Raw genomic sequence first — 25762 nt, forward strand, 5'->3', positions numbered from 1 at the left:
ACGTGTGAGACGTTCCACCTGCAGCTCTCAGGAAGATGTCGTCTCTGACTCCTATAGAGCACGTTATACATGTAACCAATAGACTCTGAAGCAGATAGCTCTGCAGCACAAGCCATGGCATTCTCCAGGCAAGGTGTTTGGGATCACCACCCTAGCACTGCGCCCTACACTGATAACCCTGTGACACCACTGCGCTTCAGCCTCGACTCTTCTGACAGCCAATAGGGAGCGCCAGCTCTGACGTGTCCTCAGCCAATCGGCTTTCAGCTCTCAGTTTGACTCGTCCGCTTAGCTAGATAAACTTTACGCAGGGATCGGCCGCTTCGGTCCCCGGAGATGGGAAGATTTGGTGTGACGTCATAGGAACAGTAACCAATCACAACTCGCTTGGCTTTTGATTGACGATAGCGCCGACCAATAACGTGCATCCGCTGGTATTTCCTGTATAGTAGTTTTTAATATGGCGAAGACTTACGATTATTTGTTTAAACTGCTTCTGATCGGTGACTCGGGAGTCGGGAAGACATGCGTGCTCTTCAGGTTCTCAGAAGATGCCTTCAACTCTACGTTTATATCCACTATAGGTGAGAAGCGGCTCAAGCCTGGGGAGCAACTAGTGGAAGTATGAGAGGAATGGCAGGGGCCAATGACAGAGGGTGTGTGGGGAAACCGTACTTGTCGTCATAGTGGTTCACATACAGGGCATACTGGCCCCTGACTTATGGAGGGTGATACCTGACTGTATTATATGTGGGTATAGCTACATTATCTCTGACCACTTCAGGTATAGTATACAGCTTTCATCCCTCTGGTGGTGTATGTGTGTGTGTGTGTGTGTGTGTATATATATATATATATATATATATATATATATATATATTACACATATACAGTAAATGTAGCCCCTCCACAGCCATAGAATGTCACCGTGGCCTTATCACTATTCCTCATGTGCACTTTATTTCCTATCTCTGCTCTCCTCACACTTTGTACCCACGGCAAACCTTTTGTCGGAAATCTCAGGACTTGCCATCACTAATGTCCCTGAGAGGTTGTTATATGTTACATACGGTAGGTTATTAAATAGTTAACCACAGCTACATATGTGTGCACCCACATCGTCATTATAAAGCCTACAAAGCTGAGTGACAACAATTGTGTGCCGCTACAGCACCCAAGAGGTTGTCACTCACTCAGTCTTGGATTGCATTGATTTACGGTAATACTTTCCCTACCCCATTATACACTACGTAGGTGAATAGACCAAGTGTATTGCAGTGGGAATAATAAGGCAAGGATAATGTGGTGATCAAAGGTAGCTGTGTCACCTTGTAACTCTCACTCATGTTTGTGAATGGAGTCTCATTGCGACCCCGACTTCTGGTCAATATTGCTCGATGTTTTTGTGACAGTTATGGCACCCTTTGGTCACAATGTGAAACTATGTCACTAAAATGTGTAAAAAAAGTCGCAAGGTCACACAGTAATCTTTGGTCATGCAACAGGAGTTGTTGCTAAATCGCTGTGTAGCATTAGCCTAATGGTGAATCCTGGCGCTTTCCATCTGTTTAGTGTCTAGATGCAGCCAGAAGAACCCAACATGAGGGTATGTTCACATGGAGTTTTTTTTTTTGCAGGCAGATTTTGATGTGGAATCTGCCTCAAAATCCACCTACAAAAATGGCTCCCATTGACTTCAATAGGAGCCGCTCGCTTTTTTTTCCCGCTAGCTAGTAACAGAAAAAAGAAACAACGTGACCTATCTTTCTGTGGATTAATGGCTGAATCAGCTGTGGCATCCGCGTCTTGAGACACACTTCTGTTTAGGCCCATTCGTTTAGGCCTAATCAGGAGCGAGATGCTGCAACGGCATCCCGTCGTGGCTAGCCACACGGACAGTTCACAAGGCGGAAAAGGATTCTGCCACCTTTTCCTCCGTGTGAGCATACCCCAAGTCCTCTCTGACAAACTGAGTGGGTCCTTGTGCCCATACTTGTTTACAACGTGTTTGTTGTTTTAGGGTCTACGTTGATGTAAGGGTGGGCATGGGAGTAATATTTTGAATCCTGTGAAGCTCCTTGAAGCTAAGGCCCCACATGACGTTCTGAGCAAAAAAGCGCTGCGGGAAAAACCATGGTGGCAAAACACATTGCGGTTTTTCCTTCAGCACTTTTTTGCTGCGGGATGCCACGTGGGGCCTTAGCCTTTAAAGAGATTTCCAGATTTGTAAACATGATGTCCTATTCAAAAGTAGGAAATTCATTTTACATTGGGAAGGGTGATGTGACTGCCTGGACGCTTAACACTCAGCTGTTTCATTGTGACTGTGTGAGCATCATACTTTTAATAGCAGAAGTTGTGAATACTGCAGAGGCCATCATATAGATTTTAATGGGATAATCACTGCAGTACTCCCAACTGCTGCTATTAAAAGTACTGCAAGTGAATTCTGCAGCTCATGCCAACATAGGGAAACGGCTGATCTGTGGGGTCCTGGTACTGTGACGCCCCACCCGACAAACTAAAATTGATGATCTAGTCTGTTTATACTCTCTTCCATATGTTCTTTAAATGAGGAATTAATTGTCAGCAAGTAAATGTTATTGTGTAAATAATTTAAAGTTATACAATTATCCAGTATATTTTCTATATCCATTTCATAAAGTTTTCTGCTTGCTGTCATTCAGTCTACATCTAGTGGATTAAAATCAGTCTATGGGCATGTGAAATACACACAGGTGCACAGTTTGTGCAGATGGTTGACTACTGTGCTGTGAATGTTTGGAATCTGGTTCCGAGTTTAATGCGGATTCAGCTACAGATTCCACCTGAAACCAGCCTCCATTCATATTCCTGAAGCTGATTTTTTTTTATTTTTTTTTAAATTCTGCCATGGGAACGTACCCTAAAGAGTTATGACCAGTGACCTTGGGCACTGGCAGAATCCCCCAAACCTGGTTAATCGTCACCAATTGGAGGAAGTCACTTCCCCTATATACTGCAATACACGTGTATTGCAACAATGTATAGTACTGAACCAGTGATCAGAGCATCGCTGGTTCAGGTTCCCTAATGGGACATCACAAAAAAGTAAAATCAAGTGTGGGGGGTGGGAGTAAGTGAATTAAAAATAAGTAAAGCCCCAAAATGCTCCACACACACACACTTGGTATTGTCACGTCCGTAACAACCCATACAATAAAACTGAAACCTTATTTAACCTGCACAGTGAAAAGTCATATGTAGCTCTAAACTGTACCAATAAAAAGCACAGGTCGTCCCAAAAAAATAAGCCCTCAACCCACTCTGTTAACCAAAAAATAAATGTGTTACGCATCTGAGAAAATGGTGATGCAGAAATAATTGATTTATGTCCCCAAATGGATTTTTGTTCTGCAAAATTAGTAACTCATAAAAAAAAACGATATAAATGAGCTAATTGAACCAACCAACAGAATAAAAGTAACATGTTATTTACACTTTATGCTGTGCAGAAAAAAAAATTAAAAGTTAAAAAGCTATAACAAAAGCGTTATTCCCATCTCAAGGATCCTATCTATACTGGTAACCCATGTAAATTGAAGATTTTTCCTAAATGTATTGCTTTTATAATGCTTTGCTTTGTTTTCCTGCTATGTGCACTTATTCCTCCCATTGTTTACACAGCATTGCTATAATCAGGGACCTATGAGATAGGAAAAGTGATGTCACTGTTAGCTACAGCTCTGCTGGCAGGACAATTAGTTCAGATCATTGCAGATTGCTGATATACCCCTGTCTGAGATCTCTATGTAAACACACAGATAACACTGAGTCTGTTCTCTAGAAGATGTGCATATTATTTGATCTGATCTTATATTAGATTTCTAGTAATCATAATTACTGTGCTACTTAACAGTGTCCTGTTCAGTAAACTGGTGGGGGGAGAATACAGGAAGTGAGAAGAGGAGACAGCAGGGAAAGCTACTGAAATGGAGAGATGGGAAAACCACTTTAATAAAATTTAGTCAATTAGTTATAGGCACCCAAAAATGGTGTCATTACAAAATGCCTCTCATACCACAAAAAAACAAGCCCTCATATGGCTAAAAAAAAATTATAGCTTGTACCTGGATCAATTTTTTGAGAGGTGCATTTTCAAAATGGGGTCACTCCCTGGGGGATTCCACATTACTGGTATCTTAGAGGCTCTGCAAACATGACATCCTGTCCAGATACTAAACTTCTAAAATTGCCCAGTCCTATTTGTTAGGATACCGATACGATTTGAGTTATGTTTGTTAAAAAGTTAGTAACTATTTAAGAACATGGAGAATTAAAATTTCCTCAAAGAGGACCTTTCATGTCCTCATGCATATGCGGTTTTATATACAGTCCACAAAAACATACAGCATGAGGTGGCAATACTGTGAATATCCGCTATTAATCAGCAAACTAATAAATGGAAGAAGCTTTTCAATGTGGTCTGGTGACGCTAGTAATAGGGTAGGTGGTGCTCAACTGCCAAATAGCACAAGTGTATATAACAGCGAAAAAAGAACTAGAAAGCAGGGTACTCACCCAAAGTGTCTGTCAAAACTCACAAAATCTTTATTGAATCTTCAATGAAACATCAACATGATGTGGAGGAGGAACGCCTGGTACGATCGTTTCATGCCGTAAAGGCACTTGTTTGTCGCAAACTTGAAAAAGTGCCTTTATGGCACGAAACGATCGTCGCTGCTTATGTACCAGGCGTTCCTCCTCTACATTGTGTTGATGTTTTATTAAATATTCAATAAAGAGTTTTTATAGACACTTTGGGTGAGTGCCCTGCTTTCTATTTTCTTTTTTCGCTGTTATATGTGGTTTTATATACTTCTAGAAAGCCAACAGTGTCTTCAGTGAATTCTGCATACTGTCAGCTTTCCCATTATGTGCCCCGGGGATGGAGATATTGGTGCCGAAACTTCCAAAAAGGTGTTCCTGACAGTCCAGCGTCATGGCAAGTTGTGTCCTGCTACATAAAAGGCACAGGATAGGGTAGGGTTTGGAAATGAAAGGGGCTATCCTTGGGCTAGATCATCAATATTAGATCTGCAGGGGTCGGACACCCAGGCCCCGCAGATCAACGTTACCAAGGCAGTGTGAGATAGTGGTGACTATAGCAGTGAGTGTGCGAACTGCAGCACTGCCCCATAGACTTTAGTAGGCCATCAGAAGCTGGATAACCTGTATAATTTTTTTTTTTTTTTTTTTTTGTAATGTGCTTAACCTATATAACTTTCTTTTGACATAAAACCGGCTGTAAAGTTGCCATTAGCAATGCTTGGTGTTTTCAGTACAGCATATAGAGGCAAAGGGAGGGTGGACACTTCATATTACTGTATCTCCGTTTTTATACCACCTATAAAAATGGATCTGGTATAACTTGAAAGCTGAAATTCTCTGCTTTCACAGAATTGTTGTGCTTTACCAAAAGAGAAATGTGATGACAACTGACAGGTCTTCAGCAGGGCTCCGGGGGCTCTCATCTATACAATAATCAAATTTTGGATTCTAAAAACTTGATATCATCACATAACCCCCTTAAGTTAAAACCAGAACTGTATAGAAGTCTTTGTTTCAGTTTAGACTCCAGCTCGCTCTTGGCTTTTGGTTTTATTCTGACCTTTCTTCTTCTCTCTCTGGTGAGGTGGGGCTTGTGAAGGGTCTGAAAGTCTAGTGACCATGCATAGTATTTAGTGGTTGTAATGCAGCCTGACAGACTCTGGTCACTTCCTCAGAAGCTGCACTGTCAGCAGGAAGTGAAGAGTTATCTGAAGCTGCAACGTGTTCAATGAGCAGCAAGCATCTACTTGTAGGGTTCTGCATATAGCTCACATATACAGAATGCAGGATGTGCTCAGCATGTCACTGTAATGAGATACTTGCAAGATGTAAAGGCTTATGTACAGGTCCGTTTGTTCTCTTCTTAGGATGGCCCAGTGTATAAAATAGACTCTAACCCAAGATATATGTTGGTTTGTGATATTTTTTTTTTATTTTTTATTTATTTATTTTTTTTCTGGTGGTCTATCTATTCATACAATGACTATGGTCAGCTACAAGTGTATCAGATGAGTAGAAAGTGCAGAGCTGGTCAGGTTAGGGTTAGTGTAGGTGTCATACAGTCTTGGTGAACTTTCTACACTGGGTAGAACAAACAACGTTTGTCAGGAAACGCAAAAAACGAAGTGCACAGTTGGGTAGTTGAAATGACTGGTTGTTATAGTGTAAATAGGGATGGGGGTGGGGACCGCCAGCAGATTCAGGAACTATACAATGTGTTTCAAATGTCAAACTTCACAAAAAGAAATATGACAATATAAAGGCTGCAAGTTCTAATATTACTGCTTTGTTGAATTTACCACAAATTGAAAAGTACCCTACTTGCAAGGAAGTGAAGCTGAATTAGTCCTTGTACATTTACTTCTGAGGCTGGACTCTGTTAAAGAGGCTTTCTGTAAGTTACATTTTGTTAACTTATCCTTAGCATATGGTATCAATATCTGAGCACTGGGTGTGGTATTAGGACCTGGGACCCCCATGTATCAGCTGTTTGAAGTGCCTTCAGTATGGAGCTCTTTCAAGTGAATAGGGCTGAGCTGCAATTCCAAGCATCGCTGTACTTTCTATGCAGTGAAAAGGCTGCAGCACTCACCCGGATGCTGCAATTTTTTCAAACAGCTGATCTGTGGCGGTCCCAGTTGTCGGCCCCCCCAGTAATCAGATATTAATGACTGGTTATAAGGCCGGACCATAAATCTGTAACTCCCTGAAACTGTGTTAATAAGTAGATCTAAATTATGACTTTTCTTATGTCTTTGTTAATATTGTTAACTTTTTTACTACAGGTATTGACTTTAAAATCCGAACTATAGAACTAGATGGCAAGAGGATTAAGCTACAGATATGGTAAGCTCCATCTTTATCTTATTTACCCAGTTATTGCTCATGATGGGTAAATATAAGCTATATAGTCAGTGTGTGTGTAGTATGAGAATGGTTTTGTGCTTTCATTGGGAGTGCCAGAGTAGCCAAGTACTTCAGTCATCTCAGGCACTGACCACCACTCTATTCAGAATGGGGGGCAAAAGACCCACGCTCTCCTAATCAATTGGGGTGTTAGTGGTTGGGCTTGCACTGATCTTGAACTTATTCCCTATCCTATGTATAGGGAATAACTTCTGTAGGAAAACCCCTTTCCGGTCCGTGGGGCCCCAGCCTTAAACTTTTCCCACCTATGTCCTTTTTTGTGTTTGACTTCCCTCCTTCCAAACATCGTAACTCGCCCCCCTCCCGTTCACAGAGCCATATGAGGGCTTAATGTTTGCGGGACAGTTTTTTCTTTATATTGGTTTCATTTATTATTTTGTACAAAATACTGGGAGGCTGGAAAAAAAATCCTGAATGGAATTGGAGAAAAATTGCATTTGACTTTTACAACCTTTTTCAATAGGGTGTTCACTGTGCAGCCAAATGATGTGTCACCTGTGGTTTATGTTGTGGTACAGTTCCCGGGGGATACCAAATTTGTTTAGCTTTATTCACATTTTAACCACTTTTAACAACTTTTTTATGTTTATGTGTATAGGAATGCATTGGGCATCCTTTTTTTTTTTTTCTCAGGGTCAGGTGTACTTTCTAGTTATACCATTTTGGGGAATGGTTTTTTTTTTCCTACAAAACAGAAAAAAAAAAGTGGTTCGGCACTTTTGATCTGGGCGTTTTCAGACACAGATAAACCTAATGTGTATGTGTTACATAGTAGTTTCTTACTTTTATGTGTATTCTGAGGAGGGGGGGTGATTTGAATTTTTCATTCTATTTTTAGGCTTTTTTTTTTTTTTTTTTTTTTTTTAGACTCCTTACAGATGATGAAAGTTGCTGATAGTGTTTTTTTGTTTTTTTTTTCTAGTACCTTACTCTTTTCTGCAGATCAGATTCCCTGGTTGTGGGTTTCTTTTTTAGTAAAATTAGGAAGTGTTCCTTGTTATCTGTTGTGTGCGCATTTTGTGGGTGTTGTTTATTAAGTTTTAGGGAAAAACTTTTGTTTTTTTTATAATTCCGCTGTAAAAGTCAGTGATTCACTTAGTCACCAAATGCAAACTACAGCTTTTCTGCTGAAATGGGAACTTCCTGAAACTTAATAAAAGTGAAATAAAGCTTTATGTAGTAAAGTGTACTACCTGCTACTAGCCGATGCAAAATGTTAAATTTAACATTAGATTCTTTGGAACCTGAAGACTGTACCAGACAATGAGCAGTTTTCCACTGGTGTAATACAGGCTATATAATGGTCTTAAATCCTGCTGTGTGATGATACTGTATTAATCCTCTGAGAATGGCTGATAACAGAGAACCGCAGTAATGAAGACAGCTGTCAGCTCACATGAAATTGAGGCTGGGTTCACATCAGCGCCTCTTTCAATTTTGAAACTGAGGACACCTGGCAGACCCTATTCTAGTGTGAGGCAGTTGGTAAGACTGAGGGTCGGTTCACATCTGCGTATGTATTCCGTCCGGTTAGAGTCCGCATGGAGACCTCTCGGACGGAAAACAATCGCAATTGCAAGTGCTGTGCTGTAAAAGCACACGGACCCCATAGACTATAATGGGGTCTTTGTGATTGCCACGTACTGCCCGCACAAATCATTCATGCGGGCAGTGTGCGGCAAGGACACGTACCCCATTATAGTCTATGGGGTCCATGTGCTTTTACAGCACAGCACTTGCAATTGCGATTGTATTACATCCGGGGGGGTCTCCATGTGGACTCTAACCGGACGGAATACATACGCAGATGTGAACCAACCCTGAGAAGGTAGAACGTGGAGACACTGTAATTGTGGCTGAAGATATTGCTCCTCTTCTGCTGTACAGCCTGGCAATGTGTGGCGAGTTCAGGACTTTCCAAAAAACGTATTTACCTGTGTGCCAAACTTCGAGTCGAATTATAATAGATGTAAAGTTCTAGACAAGGTAGTATGATCGCTATTAATAATGGCAGATAACAGAGAGACTTTTTTTTTTTTTTTTATGAAATAAGTGAAGAAAGTTAAGAAGGAAACAAACTTAACCACTTCAGCACTGGGCCATTTACTGGTTCAGGACCAGACACATTTTAGTTTTTTGGTTTTTTTTATATATATATGTGCAGTTTTGAGGGCTGTAACATTTTTCTCATATGTCTCATTTAACTAATTTTTGCATCTTTTTTGGGGACATATAGGGCTTTATTTTTATGGGTTTTTTTTTATTTTTGAATGTATTTTTTAAAAAAAATTATATCCAGGAAAATATAGACAAATTAGGAGGAAAATCATGTCTGTTTTTCACCTTTCTTTTTTCTTTTATTTAATAGCACAAAGTGCTACTGAAAACCCTTATAAAATAGTTTTTCCTCCCCGTTACGGTAATTTTTATTTTATATGGAGTTGTCAGGGGTGGGGTTATAACCTTTAATAACGGCGTTTCATTGGCATATTATTTTATTTATTTATTTTTTTAAACTATTTCATTTACTTTTTTTTTTTCAGATTGTATCCCGATAAGGTCATAAGAAACCTTTGGGGACATCGGATCACTTTTTTGTATTACAAACTGATTTTCCCTGCAACTAGGGCCAGTACATTTAGCTCCAGTTGTAGGAGGAATACAGCCTCCTGCACACTGTGCTTAGACTTATAGAGCTGATCTGGGTCCTGTAAGACGCTGAGCCCGGCGGATCACGTGACCACCAGGTCAGAGGGTGGCCGCATCATGGCGGCAGGGCGGCTGCCTTCTCTCTGGGAGCTCCGGCTGAAGTTACAGCCGACTCCCAGCATCACTAACTGGAGTGTTTTACCCATTACATTGCTTTATCTATCTTGATCTGTTTGCCAGATTATGATTATGTCTACTCTGTGTTTATAGCTTGGTGCCTAGGTTTCACACCAGCTCTGCTATATAGCAGCAGTGGCTGAGCTGGTGAAGTCTATGACCTTCTCTTTGCTGTGATTGATCCCTAATGAAGTCTTTTGTCAGTTCTGCAATGTGCATTTAGCTACTGAGGCCTGATAAGGGATAGATCAGCATCTCTGGTATCTGTGTATGTAAAGATGCAGAGATAACTACAGTGTAGAGCAAGCACAGTCTCTGAGCATGCTGCTGGCCTTACCTGTACATCCCAGGCTACACCCGCTGACTAATTTATCACTGAAACCAAGAAGTGGAGGGGAAGGCAGGGGAGTAGGTTAAACCCTTAGGCTGAAGCCCCCTATACGTATCAATCATAATGACACAAAACTGTATACATAATCATATACATATAGGAGAAATTCCACACATGGGTAAGTCCAGCAGCAGATCACAGCAATAAAAATATCAAATATAAAATCCATAACTATAGTTAAAGGGGTTTTCGGGGCAATTTTTTTTTAAAAAAAGTTAGTGCTATTAATGGGTTAATAAATGCTCCCATATACCTTTAGCATGTTTTCAGTGATTTCCGGGTGTCTCTGGGAGCTCCTGGTATCTCCTGCTTTTGTGTACATGCTTCTGCTTCCTGCTATGTAGTGTGATAGTTAGGGGTTATTTAGCAGCAAAGGTAAGCGGTGTTCCTGGGTTTACAGAGGTGTTGGTGGCGCTGGGTGCCAAATAAACAGCAGATCAGGTGGTACAGTCCAAAATAAGTGGCTTTATTCAGCTTGCACAGGAACAAAACAACAAACAGGGCTAGCCCACACACAAGGCACTACCTCAGTTCTTGGACCCTGTCTATTCTACCAAGGGCAAGATACTTTCGTCTCACCAGTCTGGTTCAAAGTCCTTTCTGGAATCCAGTCCTCTTGGGACAGACCGTCTGTCTGTCTCTAACTGGTCCAAGGGCCACCTGTGTCTGCAGGTCACAATCCGTACTCTCTCTTTGGAGTTAAGCTCCTTCTGGACTCCAGTTCTTCTTGGGACAGACCGCCTGTCTGTCTCCAACTGGTCCACAGTGCACCTGCTCCCTGCAGGCCACTAACGGCACTGTCTTGCTGTGTGCACTCACTCTGGAGTAGAGCCCCTCTCTCAGCTATGGGTGTGGTCAGAGTCCTTTTTAACTTTGTTTTGTTCCGCTCTATAGCGCCCTCTAGGTTCACACCCTTACAGTAGCTTCCTCACTAATCCCTCTCCCATACACCCCCTCCGTCTCCCTAGCTATCTGCCCTTCCCTACCTACTCAGCCCAACCCCCGACCCATATTATATACTTACCTTCCATGCTTCTTCCTGTGAGACGGCCCCTCCTCCACCTGTACTGATTCAGTCTGTGCAAACTCTTCTCCTCCAGTGATGATCTACCTCTATTGTTAATGTACAGTAGATGTGAATTACCGGCAGGAGTGCATACAGTGATTGGAGAAGAGAGCACCCCCTTCTGAATCAGCACAGAATAAGGAACCGTCTTGCCAGAAGAAGCGGGGGGGATAATAGTTACAATCCATTTGTGGAAATGGGGAAACTGATATTCAGAAAATGTGGGTAATTATACATTTTTGATTAATAATATTTAGAAAGTAGTAGGGTTTTTGGATTGGTGTAGGGATTTCCAATTATCCCGGACAGTCCCTTTAAAGCAATTTGGATGGCTAGTGTCTAAACATAATATCCAAAAAAAACTCCTGTGGAAGAAGTGCCTTCCACCAGTCACCACTGCAAAAAATACTTGGATACGCAGAATTCCTCAATGAAAATTTCTGAAGTGTGTAGATACACCAGATTTACTCCGCCCATATGCACTAGCATATTCTCCTTTACACAACTTCAATTTTTGGATGATAATTTCCTCATTACTGATGGGAAGTCTAGTTCAATTTGGAGATTAGTTCCTTATGACTTATCTCACTAAGACGAGTTGACTTATTCCCTTGTTTACTGCTGAGAATATAGATGTATCCTATTCTACAAAGTAACTACTAGTTCCTTGGATGGGTTATAGTACTATATAGTGCTCCATCTTTATCCTCCAATTGCTTCATCCATGTGCTGCCAAGTCAGCCTGCCATGTTTCCTGACATAGATTCAGCCTCACCCCCCCCCCCAAAGGTGCTGTATTTGTGCCCCCCAATTGCTTCCTGCGTGCTTATCCATCCAGGATCCCAAAAACTCTGACAGCCATGCATGTTTATAAACCTTACAGTAGGTAGTCCTATGCCTCAATGCATACTTTACATGTCACCCCAAAATGTTTGGGCATTTTTGGGGTGACCTATTGGTCATTGGTGGCAGTGTGAAACGCTGAAGAAGCCATGGTCCTCTTCACTTCCAGGTGTAGTATGATGCATACATGCATATGCACTACAACAACTCAGAGCGAAGAAGATGTACAGGGACCAAAAAACAGGCAGCGCGACGGCGAGAACTGGAGAAATTAGCATTAGTAGTAAGGACATATTACATATGTCTTTGGCTACTGAAGTCGCTCCTTGTTCATGGCAGGAAAAGAGTTAAAGGGTTTTCTGACCCTTGATGCGTGTTTCATACTGCTGAACTATCCACAAAATAGGTAATCTGTACCTGATCTGTGGCGTCTGACTCCTGGACCTTATATAGTTTAGCTGTTTAGACGCACCGCAGTGGATGGGGAGCAGATGCTTTTAGACACGTAATAGAAGCAGCGCAGCAGCACTCTCCATTACATTGTGGTGGTACCAGGAACTGCAGCTCTGCTTCTATTATTTGAAAAGGAGGAGATTGTTCCACTCCCAATCCACTACAGCAGGTTCCGGCTGCCAAGCCAGATGATTTGTGTACAATCTGGGTGTTGGACCTTCACAGGTCATATTCTGATTATCTGTCTTATGGATGTGAGCACAATTCTTGGACTAGCTCCAAATGGATCAGGCTTTTCTACATATCCCTTACTAGGTACTGGAGAAATATCCAGCAAACGTTAAATCTGCCTAAACGATAAAACATTATGATAACCAGCGGGACTTAAAACACTATTTATCCCCGTTTCCTCAGCATTCATTTCTTGCAAGTCACCATTATGAGCTTTACCCTAGGTAGGTTTGTCTATTGCTATTAATCTTATTGCACTTAAAGGGATTTTTCTTTATTTCTAGGGACACGGCTGGACAGGAAAGATTCCGTACTATTACAACGGCTTATTACAGAGGAGCAATGGTAAGAGAACAATTTAAAGTGACACTATGCTTTTCATCATCTACTTTTAATCTTGAATATAAAGTTTGTTTATTATGTAAGCTACATTCTCCCATTACAATATGAAAGTGTGACATATTAGAAAACATGGAGAAGGAGAATGCAGCAGTTTTTTGTTTTTGTGTTTGTTTTTTTTGTTTTTTTTAATGTCATTTCTACTGGTTGACATTTTGGTAAATCAATATACATCTTCGAAAATCAGAATACATCACAAGGCAGAGGTGACACACTAATATTTTCATAGAGCTTATTTCATTCTAATCAAATTCTTCTTTTGAGCTAAAGATCTGTAGAAGAATGGATCTGCCCAACATAATTAGAAATGTTCATAAAAAAAAAGTTCCAGAAAGAAGTGAAAATCCATAAGTACAAAAAGTTCCATAAGATTTCAGGATCATATAACTATATTTGTACAATGATAGAATGTTGCATGTCTCTTTACTAGTAATTTAAAAGGTTTTTTTGTTTTTTCTCCGTTTTTTATTTCAGGGCATTATGTTGGTATATGATATCACCAATGAAAAATCATTTGACAATATAAAAAATTGGATACGAAATATTGAAGAGGTATCAATTTCAGTACTCTACCTGGATATAAGTATAAATATTGTTGATATTTAGTGAAATATAAGTTTTATGTATTGCTGCTAGTTATGAATTATTAATAGGCTGAATATCAAAATGCGAGTGCCGTAGCAGAAAATTGTGTGGTAGTTGAGCCCAGTTAAAGGAGATCGATTATGGATGGTGTTAAAGGCTAAATTATAAAAATTAAAATCATAAAAATTAGTTTTGTAATTAAATGGGTTGTCCAGCTGATGGATCTGAAAATGCTGGAAGTTCTTTAAAATTTTAAAGCCGCCTTCTCCCATTCCCGACCAGCCTCTGCTTTGTGGTCCTTCTTGACACACTTAGATTCCTACTCTGTCATTCTTTGGCTGCAGTGGTGAGTGGCTCGGCTGAGCGACATTTCATTGCATGTCTAGAAGGACTTGGGTCAAATGTACTGTTAAACTATGTAGGCCCCTTTTTTTCCATCTTCTTAAGGAACATGATCCAGATGGATCCAATTTATCATAGAAGTCAATGGTGACAGAATGAAACCAGTTCGCCATAACATTGTATCCCCTTTTAAAAGTGAAACAACAAAAATCAGCTTACGCGTTTCAGTGCGTATGAGTAAGGGGCTTGGAATGGACGCCCTGAAACGCATAGGATGATTTTTGTTTCACTTCATGGATCCTTGTTGATGTAAACTTTTATGGAATTTTATATGAGTAATTAAAAGTTAAATTTTATATTGGATGCTGGATTTTTTACATATTTCTTGGGATTGTGGTTTTTCCATTTGCCATCTGAATGTCCGTGCATCTTCATTGCGCTCTATTTCTATATAAGAGACTTTATTTCATGTGGTCTGAGCAGTGATATCTCCTATTGGTTATATGGTCTGTGTATGACAATACTACATAATGCTGCCATGTAGTACCAAAATAATATTATGTGAACACTACTATTTGGCAGTATTTCACCTATGTTATATGAGCATATATGCAAGATAAAATAAAGCTAGAATTGCCTACTTATTTCATGTATATGGTAGCCTCCCAACTTTACATTATTGTCAGTTATCAGAGGGAAAGTGTGACTGGCCATATTGTATTTCAGAGGGAGTTCGAAGGGGTTTACTTGTGTATGTTTATGGAGAAGTGCTTGGCCATTTCATCCTGCATAGATATTAGGTGTTACTGAACTTCCTACAATACCATATTCTAAAAATGTAATTTCACATTCAGAATTTACAAGACTACAGTAGTTTAGCTTTTCACTCTTGTAACGTGTACTGTTTGACAGTATTATACATATAATTCCTGGAGTATGGTGCTTGGTAGAGTGTCGATTTGAATACAATGTGTTATTTTACAGCATGCCTCAGCTGACGTTGAAAAAATGATTCTTGGCAACAAGTGTGATGTCAATGAGAAACGACAAGTTTCCAAAGAGAAAGGAGAGAAGGTAGGAAAGCACTCACAAATTCTGCCACTGCATACCTCAGGAGGCAGGGCACTGGCTATTGTGCAGATACAGGGGTTGCTTGAAATAACAGGAACATCCCTAATTTTACATATTCCAGTTGCATTCTTCCTAACACTTCTCTTGTCACTGGTAGCAACTGATTTTTCTCAGTCACATAGCTTATATCACTTTTGTTCAACTTTATTGCTTTAATACCCTTTTTGCTAATATCAAGCAACTTTTCTCCACTAAACTCTCTAAAGTGGTGGCTGACTTCACCGCACAAATCCAGGATTTTGTATCTAGAGTCTTAGAGACTCTTACGGCACTGTTCTCCACTCTGCTTCCAATAGTGGACACCACCCTGCTCCATATGGACTGTATTCCTACAGCTCTGGGTCAACCTAGAAACCCAAATGTACCCGGGGACAATATACTCAAACTTCTTTATCCAGAGCTCAGCAATCCGATCTGGTCTGCTGCCCAAAATCTCCAACCTCTGCTGGGTATGGCACCCTCCGTCTTGTTCTTTACAGGTTTGGATCCAGGTACCCTGGATAGGTGTAGAACCATGTGTCCAGTCACCCTTGCCTTGCAGAAGACCCAAGTTCGCTACCGCTGGGGTTTTCCCTTCCACCTCGTCTGTTCTCTCAGCAACAAGGACTATACCATTCACACTTTGAGGGTCTCCACATTGTACGAACAAAAGAACTTCAGGTGGACAACCCAGATCTGACTGACCCTCTGCATGTCTGGCATCTGAAATATAAGCAGCAGTCCTACCAAGACCCCATTGCCTTAATTCCCTTTGTGGCTTTAGTTCCTTTTTTTTAAAATCTTTGCTATAGACACTGCAGGTATTACCGTTCCTATTACTTATCCAGGGCGGACCCTGGATTTATTAGACTTGCCCTCTAGAAGCCTATGGTTCTTTATATTCTCCCTAACACATGACTGAGGGTTGACTGTGGCGGCGGTCCCCATGTCCGTCCCACGACCAATGCCTTTTAGGATTTGTTAAACTCCATTCCTTTCGTGTGTGTTGGCGGGCGCGTGCACACCCTTGTTCAGAGTTGGTTATTGTTCTATTCTGTTAATGTTCTTTTCCTTTTACATGGGTTCCCATTGTTGTTCTATGTGATCAGTTGTCCTACTCTCTTGCCTCGCATTGCCCAGGGCTACTCTCCCAATATAGTCTTAGTTAGTTGCAAGACGTTTCGGACCTCCTTACATTCCCTCTCCATGTGTAAGATTGTCTCACATAACGTAAGGGGATTTAACGCCCCTCTGAAATGTTGTAAGGTGTTTCTCCAATATGAGAAACTGAAACCTGTCATTCTCTGCATTTAGATCTCACTTCACCCAAACCTCATTCCCTAAATTATTCCACTCCTGTTTACCCTTATTGGTCATGCACCCGAACAATCTAAGAATCTTGGTCAGGAATTCCATCCCCCTCCAAATTTATTCTATGACTGTTGATTCTCAATGGTGCTATATTATTCAATGTTGCCTTTATGGTCAACAACTACGCCTAGTTAATTCTTAGGCTTTTTTTGGGAGCAGAAACTGTTTCGCCACGGATGTGTACAAAACGCTCATGGGCAGTCACTTTTCAAACCCATTCACTTGAATGGGTTTGAAAACTGACTGCCGGGTTTCCATCCCCTGTCCAGTTTTTGGGGGTGGAAGACGGAAACCCAGCTGGATTGGCTAAAGCGTCCACGGGTGCAGGTGTGAACCTGCCCTAATGCTAATTAGAATCAGGCCAGAACTCTCCTTGCTTTTCTACATATCTGATGTCAGATTGGACATAAACTTGTAATAATTCTGACTTTGACCTGTTTGTGTACAATATACACTGCAATACCATCCAGGTTTATGTTATCAAATTTATGTAGTTTACATTGGGGACATCATTGCAAAGTAATCTAATAGGTTAACTGTATGTTATGTTTTATTTATTCATTTTTTTTTTTTTTAGTTGGCTCTGGAATATGGAATTAAGTTCATGGAGACTAGTGCAAAGGCTAATATCAATGTGGAAAATGTAAGTATTTGTTTTGCACCACTTATGTTTTGTTCACGAGAGGACTGCAAATTGTTTATGAATGTCTCCTTTTGTTACATCTAGATCAGGAGTCAGCTACCTTCAGCACTCCAGCTGCTGTGAAACTACAACTCCCAACATGCTCCATTCAGTTTCATGAGCGTTCCAAGAACAGCAGAGCAAGTATGAATGCTGGAGTTGTAGTTTTACAACAACTGGAGTGCTGAAGGTTGCCCTGATCTAGACTATACCCACACAAATCCAAAAATTACTGGCATAACACTAACATTTATAGAATGTTTGCAAAGTTTGATCGGAGTACATTAAATTATTAAAGCTGGGTTCACATCTGCGCCTATCATTAGGAAAGGCCATAAATACCTGATGGCTGGTCATCAGGTGAACCCCACCCCTCCTTCCCCAACACACATATATACACACACACACACACACACACACACACACACACACACACGGCGCTCACGCAGATTAACTGAATGAGGTTTCTTCCTGCACCTGTACTATCTCCAGCACATTGTTTGAAGCAGTTGGCTCCAGACCCCGTGTAGTGGCTGGGCCATGGTACTGAAGCCAGGCCTTTTTTGTGTATAGTATAGGAAGTGGCCTATTACAACTGCTTATGGCAGCCGTCCTCCAATCTGTATTTATCACCTATCCTTGGGATAGACTATAAATATCGAATTACCTAGTAAACATATTAATAAATTCTTCTGCTTGCATAACATAGATTAGAAGCCTGGTTGTAGTGCAGCAATGAATGTTGTTACACATCTGGGATGTTCTAGTATTCCACTAGGAGGCACAATTGGGAAGATAACCAGGAACAAACACTGGTAATGATAGTTTTGCTATTCTAGGTATTCATTTGCTTTTTGTTTGCTTCTACTTTGTCATTAGGAATTTAATTCCTCATGAACATTTAATCTATAAAGCTAATATATTATCCTGAGAAACAATGATATATAGGGAAGAGCTCATGACTTAGAGATTTTGACATCATATGCTTGCAAATTTCATCCAACATGGGAACCTAATAAAGTAGTGATAGATAATGGTTATCTCTAGTGCTATACCACATGTTTTATTGGTCTGGAATCAGTTGCTATTAGAGATGAGCGAACAGTAAAATGTTTGAGATTCGATATTCGTTTGGAGTAGCCCCTCAAAATTCGACTACTCGAATCGAATATCGAACCCTATTATAGTCTATGGGGGGAAAATGCTCATTTCAGGGGTAGGCAACATTCGATCAAATTATACTTACCAAGTCCACGAGTGTGGGTCGGGCTGGATCCTCTGAGAAGTCTTCTCCGTGCAGCGTCCCCGCGGCATCTTCCGGCTCTGAATTCACTCTGCCAGGCATCAGGCCTGGGCAGAGCCGACAGCGCATGCCCGCACTACAAGCAGACATGCGCAGTCGGCTCTGTCCAGGCCCGATACCCGGCAGAGTGAATTCAGAGCCGGAAGACTCCACGGGGAAGCTGCACGGAGAAGACTTCTAAAGGTAGGAGAAGAACCAGCGTTGATTGGCCGACTGTATGGCATTCCGCCAATCAATCCTGGTTCTGCATCGAACGTTTCCATTCGAATAGCGAGTGGTACTCGATCAAGTACAAGTATTTCGAATACCGGAGTATTTGATCGAATACCTACTCGATTGAATACTACTCGCTCATCTCTAGTTGCTATATTACAGACTGTTGTTGGATCTTTGGAAATGTAAAGTTTCCTCCAATCCTGTGTGTGTGATATATGTTTATATTATGAAAGTTAAGGATTTCTCCCAGAAAATGATTGTAATTACACATTTTGTTACACATCTGTTTTATTTCCTTTGTTTGTTTTGGAACAACACAAAAAACAGAGAAAAGAGAGGCAAAAAAAAAAAAATTCAAACACTCCAGACAAATCAATTTTTTTTCTCACTAATACGTTGGAATAACCTTAAGGAAGGCTATTCTTCTCCTACCTTTAGATGTCTTGCCCGCGCCGCCGTTCGGTGGAAATGCCGGTTTTCTTCGGTATGCAAATGAGTTCTCTCGCAGCACTGAGGGCGGTCCTCAGTTCTCAAACAGCACTGGAAACGTCCCCAATGCTGCAAGACAACTCTCCAGCGAAGCCTCCATCATCTTCATGGAACAGCCTCTTCACGCGTCTTCTTCCGGTGTGGGCGGTCAAACTTCTAGGCCGCTTACACAATTTTGTCCAACCCATTTTTGGAGTTTTGTGTGAAATTATGTCCAATTTGCTTTATTTATTTATTTATTTTTTTGTGGTGTTCCAATAAACACAAAGGAAATACTCGTGTATAACAAAAAAATAATTTTCTGGCATAAATCCTTAATTTTCTGGAAAATTTCAGGGGTGACAACAATGTGACCAAGACTGTGTGTGTCTGTATCTTTATATAGAAATATACAAGCCAGGAATTTCAAAATGCTAGCGGGACTTGAAAGGATACAATCATCTAGAACCCTAGGTTTTTGGAGATCCCAAAAAATTATTTGGAACAACTTACCAGACAGTGGTGTTCAACATGTAATAATATCTCCGTTTGTCCAACATCCAGCATGGTTGATCTGTATTGTACCATAACCAGTGCCACATTGCATACATGTTGTATGAAACCCATTGCCCCAATTTTTTTTATTTTTTTTTTTCCTTCTCTCATTTGGTTTTATATTGGGAGGCCTCTTTATAAAATCCATTGCTATTTTTATATATAAATTAAATAAAACTGGTTAATTGGGTGTGTTCTAGTTATAGACGAGCTAATCTTCAGTACTTGGTGTAACTTGTGTCAGGGATTGTTTGGTGACCAATTTTATAATCTACCGTATATACTCGAGTATAAGCCGAGGGGGAAATGCAGCAGCTACTGGAAAATTTCAAAAATTAAAATGGTCAGAGTTTTTTGGGTGCAGTAGTTGCTGGGGAAGGGGAGGGGGTGTTTTGGTTGTCTGCCTGCCCCTTCCCTGAGCTTGAGGACTGTTTTTTTTTTCTTCCCCCCACTTGGAATTCAGTCTGGCTGAATATAGGGTATCTGCAGTGCTGCTATTAACCCCTTCCCGACGGAACAGGAGCACTGCAGATACCCTATATTCAGTAGACCGGGCACTTTCAGACACAGGGATACCTAATGTGTATGTGTGTCACAGTAATTTCCTACTTTTGTGTGTGTTCTAGGGAAAGGAGGGACTTAGAACTTTTATTTTTTTAACGCTTCCTCCCCCCCCCCCCACTATTTTATGGGAGATTCTATACATTAATATTGCGGCTGGTCATAGACAAACCCCCCCCCCCCCTCCAAAAAAAAATAAAAATAAATAATAATAATAATAATAATAATTTTTGCTGACTCAAGTATAAGCCGAGGGGGCTTTTCAGCACAAAAACTGTGCTGAAAATGCGGCTTATACTCTAGTATATACGATACTTTACTAAATGATCTAACTTCCTTTCTAATAGAAATCAGGTTATAACATTCTCCCTAGCAACCCTCTAACTGAACTGTTACTAAGGAAAGTCTGTAATCTGTTATATTCAGAGTATACAGAGCTGAAGCATTTATCAAAGGGGCATGGTCTGTATCTTTGGTTTAATTTAATTTTCAGCTTTCTGGAATTTGTTTTAAAAGGGGTATTCCCATAAACATAACCATAAATATATTTGTAGATAATTAAAAGTTGAGCATTTTTGCAAATATAAGTAGTTAAAAACTGCAGCGTTTTAAAGATTTTCTCTAACTATGTTAGTGGTGACATCTGTTGTCTTGATCGGTTTCTAACGGATACGACCACGACCACAAATGCAGAAACTTTCTATGGTTTGGGACTTGTCAAAAACTCAGCCATGATTTTCTTATTGTGGGCAGGTTATCAGGCAGGGACACTACATGTATGAGGAGATAACCCGGTTACAGGAAGGGTCTTTTCACACCTGCACTCGATTTCCAGTTTGTACATTCCGCTGGGTTTCCATCTTCTGTCCCGGCGGAACTGGACAGGAGATGAAAAATGCTTAAAGGGATTCTACCATTAAAACCTGTTTTTTTTGTGGATAAGACGTCGGAATAGCCTTTAGAAAGGCTATTCGTCTCTTACCTTTTAGATGTGGTCTCCGCTGTGCCGTTCCTTAGAAATACCGGTTTTTACCGGTATGCAAATGAGTTCTCTCACAGCGCCTCCTTCTTCATCCGCAGCGTCATCTTCATTGTCTTCTTCCGGCGCAGGCTTGTAACTTGTAGCACAGCAGACTGCGTAGGCGCACAAGCCACGGGAAAATGGCCGCTAACAATACTGTGCGGCCATTTTCCCATGACCTGTGCACCTGCGCAGTTTGCTCTGCCCGAGGCCTAGAAGTTACGAGCCTGCACCGGAAGAAGACATTGAAGATGACGCTGCGGACAAAGAAGGAGGTGGCGCTTGGAGACACTTCTCTGGCAGCGGTGGGGATGCCCCCATTGCTGCAAGAGAACTCATTTGCATACCGTTAAAACCGGTATTTCTAAGGAATGGCGCAGCGGAGACCACACCTAAAGGTAAGAGACTAATAGCCGTTCTAAAGGCTATTCTGACGTCTTATCCACAAAAAAAAACAGGTTTTAATAGTAGAATCCCTTTAATTTTTAATAATCTACAAATATAGATATGATTATGTTCATGAGAATATTCCTTCAAATTCATTGTCAGTGAATGGGGGCTAATCACATGATCATTATGTTGTAACAAACAGTCAAAATATAGGTTACGTCCTATCTTTGGCAGTTTTCACAGATACCTCCATATTCTGAAATGTATGGGGGACCAGTGGAGACAGCTGCCCCTTCTGTGCCATGAAAAATAGACCTTTTTTTCGTAGCTGTTTTGCACCTCAGCTGTCTGAATGTAGCTTTACAGATAGGACAGCATATGTGATCTCACAGAATTTCTGTGATAAAAGCTAAATTCTGCAGTCAAAAATCTCAAATTCCCTTTCTACTGCCGCATTAGCATTGTTTGAGGTGAATTATTTATATTCTCATATTGTCATTTCTGTTGTAGGCATTTTTGACTTTGGCGCGGGACATCAAAGCAAAAATGGACAAAAAAATGGTAAGATAAAGTGTGTGTATTAGGCTTGATGGGTGTCACTTGTATATAATTGTGAGTGGGCTGGAAAGGATTGCTGCTTAACAATTTATTATACATCCTTTTATCTGGACCATGTTTCTTGTGACAGAACCTGTATTTTTAACCCTACAGAAGTTTAAAATAACCCTCACTCACCTGTCTTTTCAGCCAGGAAACCAGTGGGAAGTCTCCATTTGGGTCTCTGGTATTTACTTACCTTCTGCTGCAAAAAAGCCTGTAAGTCAATCAGTGTCTGAGCATTGATCACTGTATTACTGCTCAGCCACCGACTGGCTGACAGATTCCCGTGTGGGGGGAGGTCAGGTAGAACAGGAAACTGAATGGAGACTCTCCACTGGATCCCTGGCTGAACAGACAGGTGAGTATATAGTGTTTATCTTAATCCTTCCTATGGGTTGATTAAAAACAAGTGGAATACCTCTTTTTTTTTTTTTTTTTTTTTTGTTTTTGTTTTTGTTTACTGTTTGTACATTTAAAGGGAGTCTGTCTTTAAGAAACTCCTTTTTAAACTTGTCACAGTGAGCTAGCCTTGATAAAGGCTATCCCAGGCATACATCTAAGCAAAGCAGTCTCTCCATAGCTCATCTATGAGTTGCCACAGCACATGGAGAATTTCCTGGACCAACGGAAAAAAAAATGCAATTGTCTCTTAGCAAATATTAATATGAATAAAATGTAATCTTTATTCACAACCTTTTTGTATCAAGATCTTCCTGATAGTTTTCTAAAAAAAAAAAAAAAATTTTTAGCTGTCTAATGGCACAAAATCCAGTAGTAGGCGCAGGAGTCAGGAAAATGGTTCTCCCGCAGCTTAACGTCCCAGATGCCATGATCAATGTCTATTATGGCATTTTGGTGGTTGGGGGGGGTGAGACACCCCTTCATACCCTCAGGTTTCCCGCAGTGAGATTGTGGGGTCTGCCATGGCTTTGTTTCCCTATAACACATAAGGAATCTAGGGAATGTATGTGTAATGTATTGCAGTACAGGGGACTACAAGATCCCAAGTTCAAGTTCCCTTTGGCACTGTTTTACATGAATAAATAAAATGAGTTTTAAAAAAGTATCATTTAAATAATAAGTGAGAAAACCTTTACAATTAAAAAAAAATACTGCAAAAAACAAAAGCTCTCAAATGGCCATGTCAACAGGCTGAAATTACGAATTTTGAAAGGTGAAAATTGAAAACTTGAAATAAGTATCTGAGCCTTTAAGACCCTAACTAGCTGGCCTCTTCAAAGGGCTAAAAGAGTCGGAGACTTTCCGGTAATTTTTTCAAGATGCTGTAAACAATAACTTTCCTCACCGTTTAAAACTCTTCAACTCAAGACCCTGTTTTGCCCATGATGGTTAAACTATCAACATTGATGACCTAATGAGGCTAATTTACACAACAAGAAAAGGGCTTTTTCTGGACAACACCAGCAAATTTCAAGAAGCAGAAGGTATGGCTATAATAGCCTTTCTAAAGGCTACATGAATATAGGCTGAGCTAAAAATGGAAAATCTGAATGATAGACTCCCTTTAATCTAAAGTGAAAGGTGCAATCACTAAGCAGACAGACCATTCACTGCTAAATGGTCCCCCTATGTGATCGTATGATCGACACTCTTAACCCACGGATTCGCTCAACAGCCTGAATTCACTTTTTCTATGTATGTTTATGAAAACCTGAGTGTTGCGATCTCCTACATTAACATGTCTATTTCTTTCAGGAGGGAAATAGTTCCCAAGGCAGTAACCAAGGAGTCAAAATTACCCAAGAACAGCAAAAGAAGAGCAGTTTCTTCCGATGTGTCCTTCTGTGAGGGACTTTGCCTTAAAGGAGCACTTTGCTCCATCAAACTGGACTGTGCCTGTATTTGAAATCCCATCATTACAGACCTAGATCCTTAAAGCACCAGCTCTGCCATAATTTGGCTACCTTAAGAGTGACAAGCTCTGTCTACCTTAGTAACTGTTTCACCTAGCGGTTCTGGAACATGTTCTAAGATTGTACATTTCTTCATCATCTTCTTCATCAATTATTATTCTAATTATTATGTTATTACTAGTGTTGGAGTTAAACACCCGGACTATCTTCCTTATTTTAAATCCTAGGCCCAAAGTTTCTAATTCCAGACATTCCAACAGAGCCTTATCTCCTTCCATGTCTCTGACTGACCTCAGAATGTGGTGTTCCATTAAATTTTGGAGCATGCACATAATGTATACATTAGATATATATATGTAAAACACAGAAACAAATATTTACATATGTGGATGTATAAATGTGCACCTTCCACTTGCATTCCACCAGTTTGAGTCTTCCATGTTGGATTTGATGGTGAAACCAAAATCAGTTTGTTTTGCTTTAACGTCATGCGACTTGTGTAATTTATGTATGTGTTTAGTTCTGCTCTTCCAAATCTAATTACATTCTTTTACCTGTTGCAAATGTCGTAAGGTTTACATTTTAGCATGGATACATCACATTTTCTATAAGTTATTTAAGAATTGATTATTTAATGACCCAAAACTATAAAAGAGAAGTTATCATGATAGCAGAGTTCAGTCATCATGCTAGTTTCATTGACCGAGATACTGGTATTTTTCTGTATAGTTGTAGCTGCCATTTTTATGGGAGGACAGTCTGCACTTCTAAACTGTTTGCCACTTAATAGTTGCTGAAAAGAGATAACCAGAGTTTTGCCTCAAGACAGGACAACAGTTTTCCAAATATGAATACTGCAGTAGAATAAAACCATAATTTTAAGGGGTTGTACGGAATTAGAAAAACATAGCTGCTTTAGTCTAGACACATTGTGCCTCTGTCCATAGGTTATGTGTTGTATGCTGCATAACTGGACACAACCCATGGGTAGGTGTGGAACTATTTCTAGTAGAAAACAGCCTTTTTTTTTTATAATCCTTTACAACCCTTAAAGGGATTCTATCATTAAAATGCAATTTTTTTCTGGGTACCATGTCAGAATAGCCTTAAGAAAGGCTATTCTTCTCCTACCATCTTCTTCAGGAACGGCCTCTCTTTGCGTCCTCTTCTGGTGCTTGCTTCAAACTTATACTCCTTGGGCAGTCGACTGCACATGCCTGCCGGCCACAAGAAAATAGCCGTTTACAATACTGTGTAAGCAGCCATATTCTTGTGGCCGGTGGGCATGCGCAGTCAGCCTTGCCCTAGGCCTGAGATCTAGAAGTTTGAAGCCAGTGCCGGAAGAAGACGCAAAGAGAGGCCGTTCCAGAAGAAGATAGAGGCGGTGCTGCGAGAGAATTCATTTGCATACCAAAGAAAACCAAGATTTCTAACAAACAACCGCACGCAGAAGACCTC

The 25762-nt window shown here is 40.5% G+C and overlaps 1 protein-coding gene across 2 annotated transcripts; it reads left to right on the forward strand.

Moving 5' to 3' along the window:
- The first annotated feature begins 433 nt into the window (after positions 1-433).
- On the forward strand, positions 434-25345 carry RAB8A (RAB8A, member RAS oncogene family). Of its 2 annotated transcripts, XM_075281899.1 has the most exons (8): positions 434-584; positions 6876-6936; positions 13112-13172; positions 13701-13778; positions 15138-15227; positions 17212-17277; positions 22341-22391; positions 24147-25345. In XM_075281899.1, exons 1-8 carry the CDS (start codon positions 461-463, stop codon positions 24237-24239), a joined length of 624 nt encoding a protein of 207 aa, XP_075138000.1. In that variant the 5' UTR covers positions 434-460; the 3' UTR covers positions 24240-25345. The 2 variants fall into 2 exon arrangements, with proteins under 2 accessions (XP_075138000.1, XP_075138008.1); XM_075281907.1 differs by lacking the exon at positions 13701-13778.
- The last annotated feature ends 417 nt before the right edge of the window (positions 25346-25762 follow it).

This window comes from Leptodactylus fuscus, chromosome 1 (genome assembly GCF_031893055.1).
Source record: "Leptodactylus fuscus isolate aLepFus1 chromosome 1, aLepFus1.hap2, whole genome shotgun sequence".
Classification (NCBI taxonomy): Eukaryota; Metazoa; Chordata; class Amphibia; order Anura; family Leptodactylidae; genus Leptodactylus; species Leptodactylus fuscus.

Coding starts and splice junctions, on each gene's coding strand:
- RAB8A (XM_075281899.1), top strand. CDS start 461: ATGGCGAAGACTTACGATTATTTGTTTAAACTGCTTCTGATCGGTGAC. Junction 6,937..13,111: donor AGGATTAAGCTACAGATATG/GTAAGCTCCATC, acceptor CTTTATTTCTAG/GGACACGGCTGGACAGGAAA. Junction 13,173..13,700: donor CTTATTACAGAGGAGCAATG/GTAAGAGAACAA, acceptor TTTTTATTTCAG/GGCATTATGTTGGTATATGA.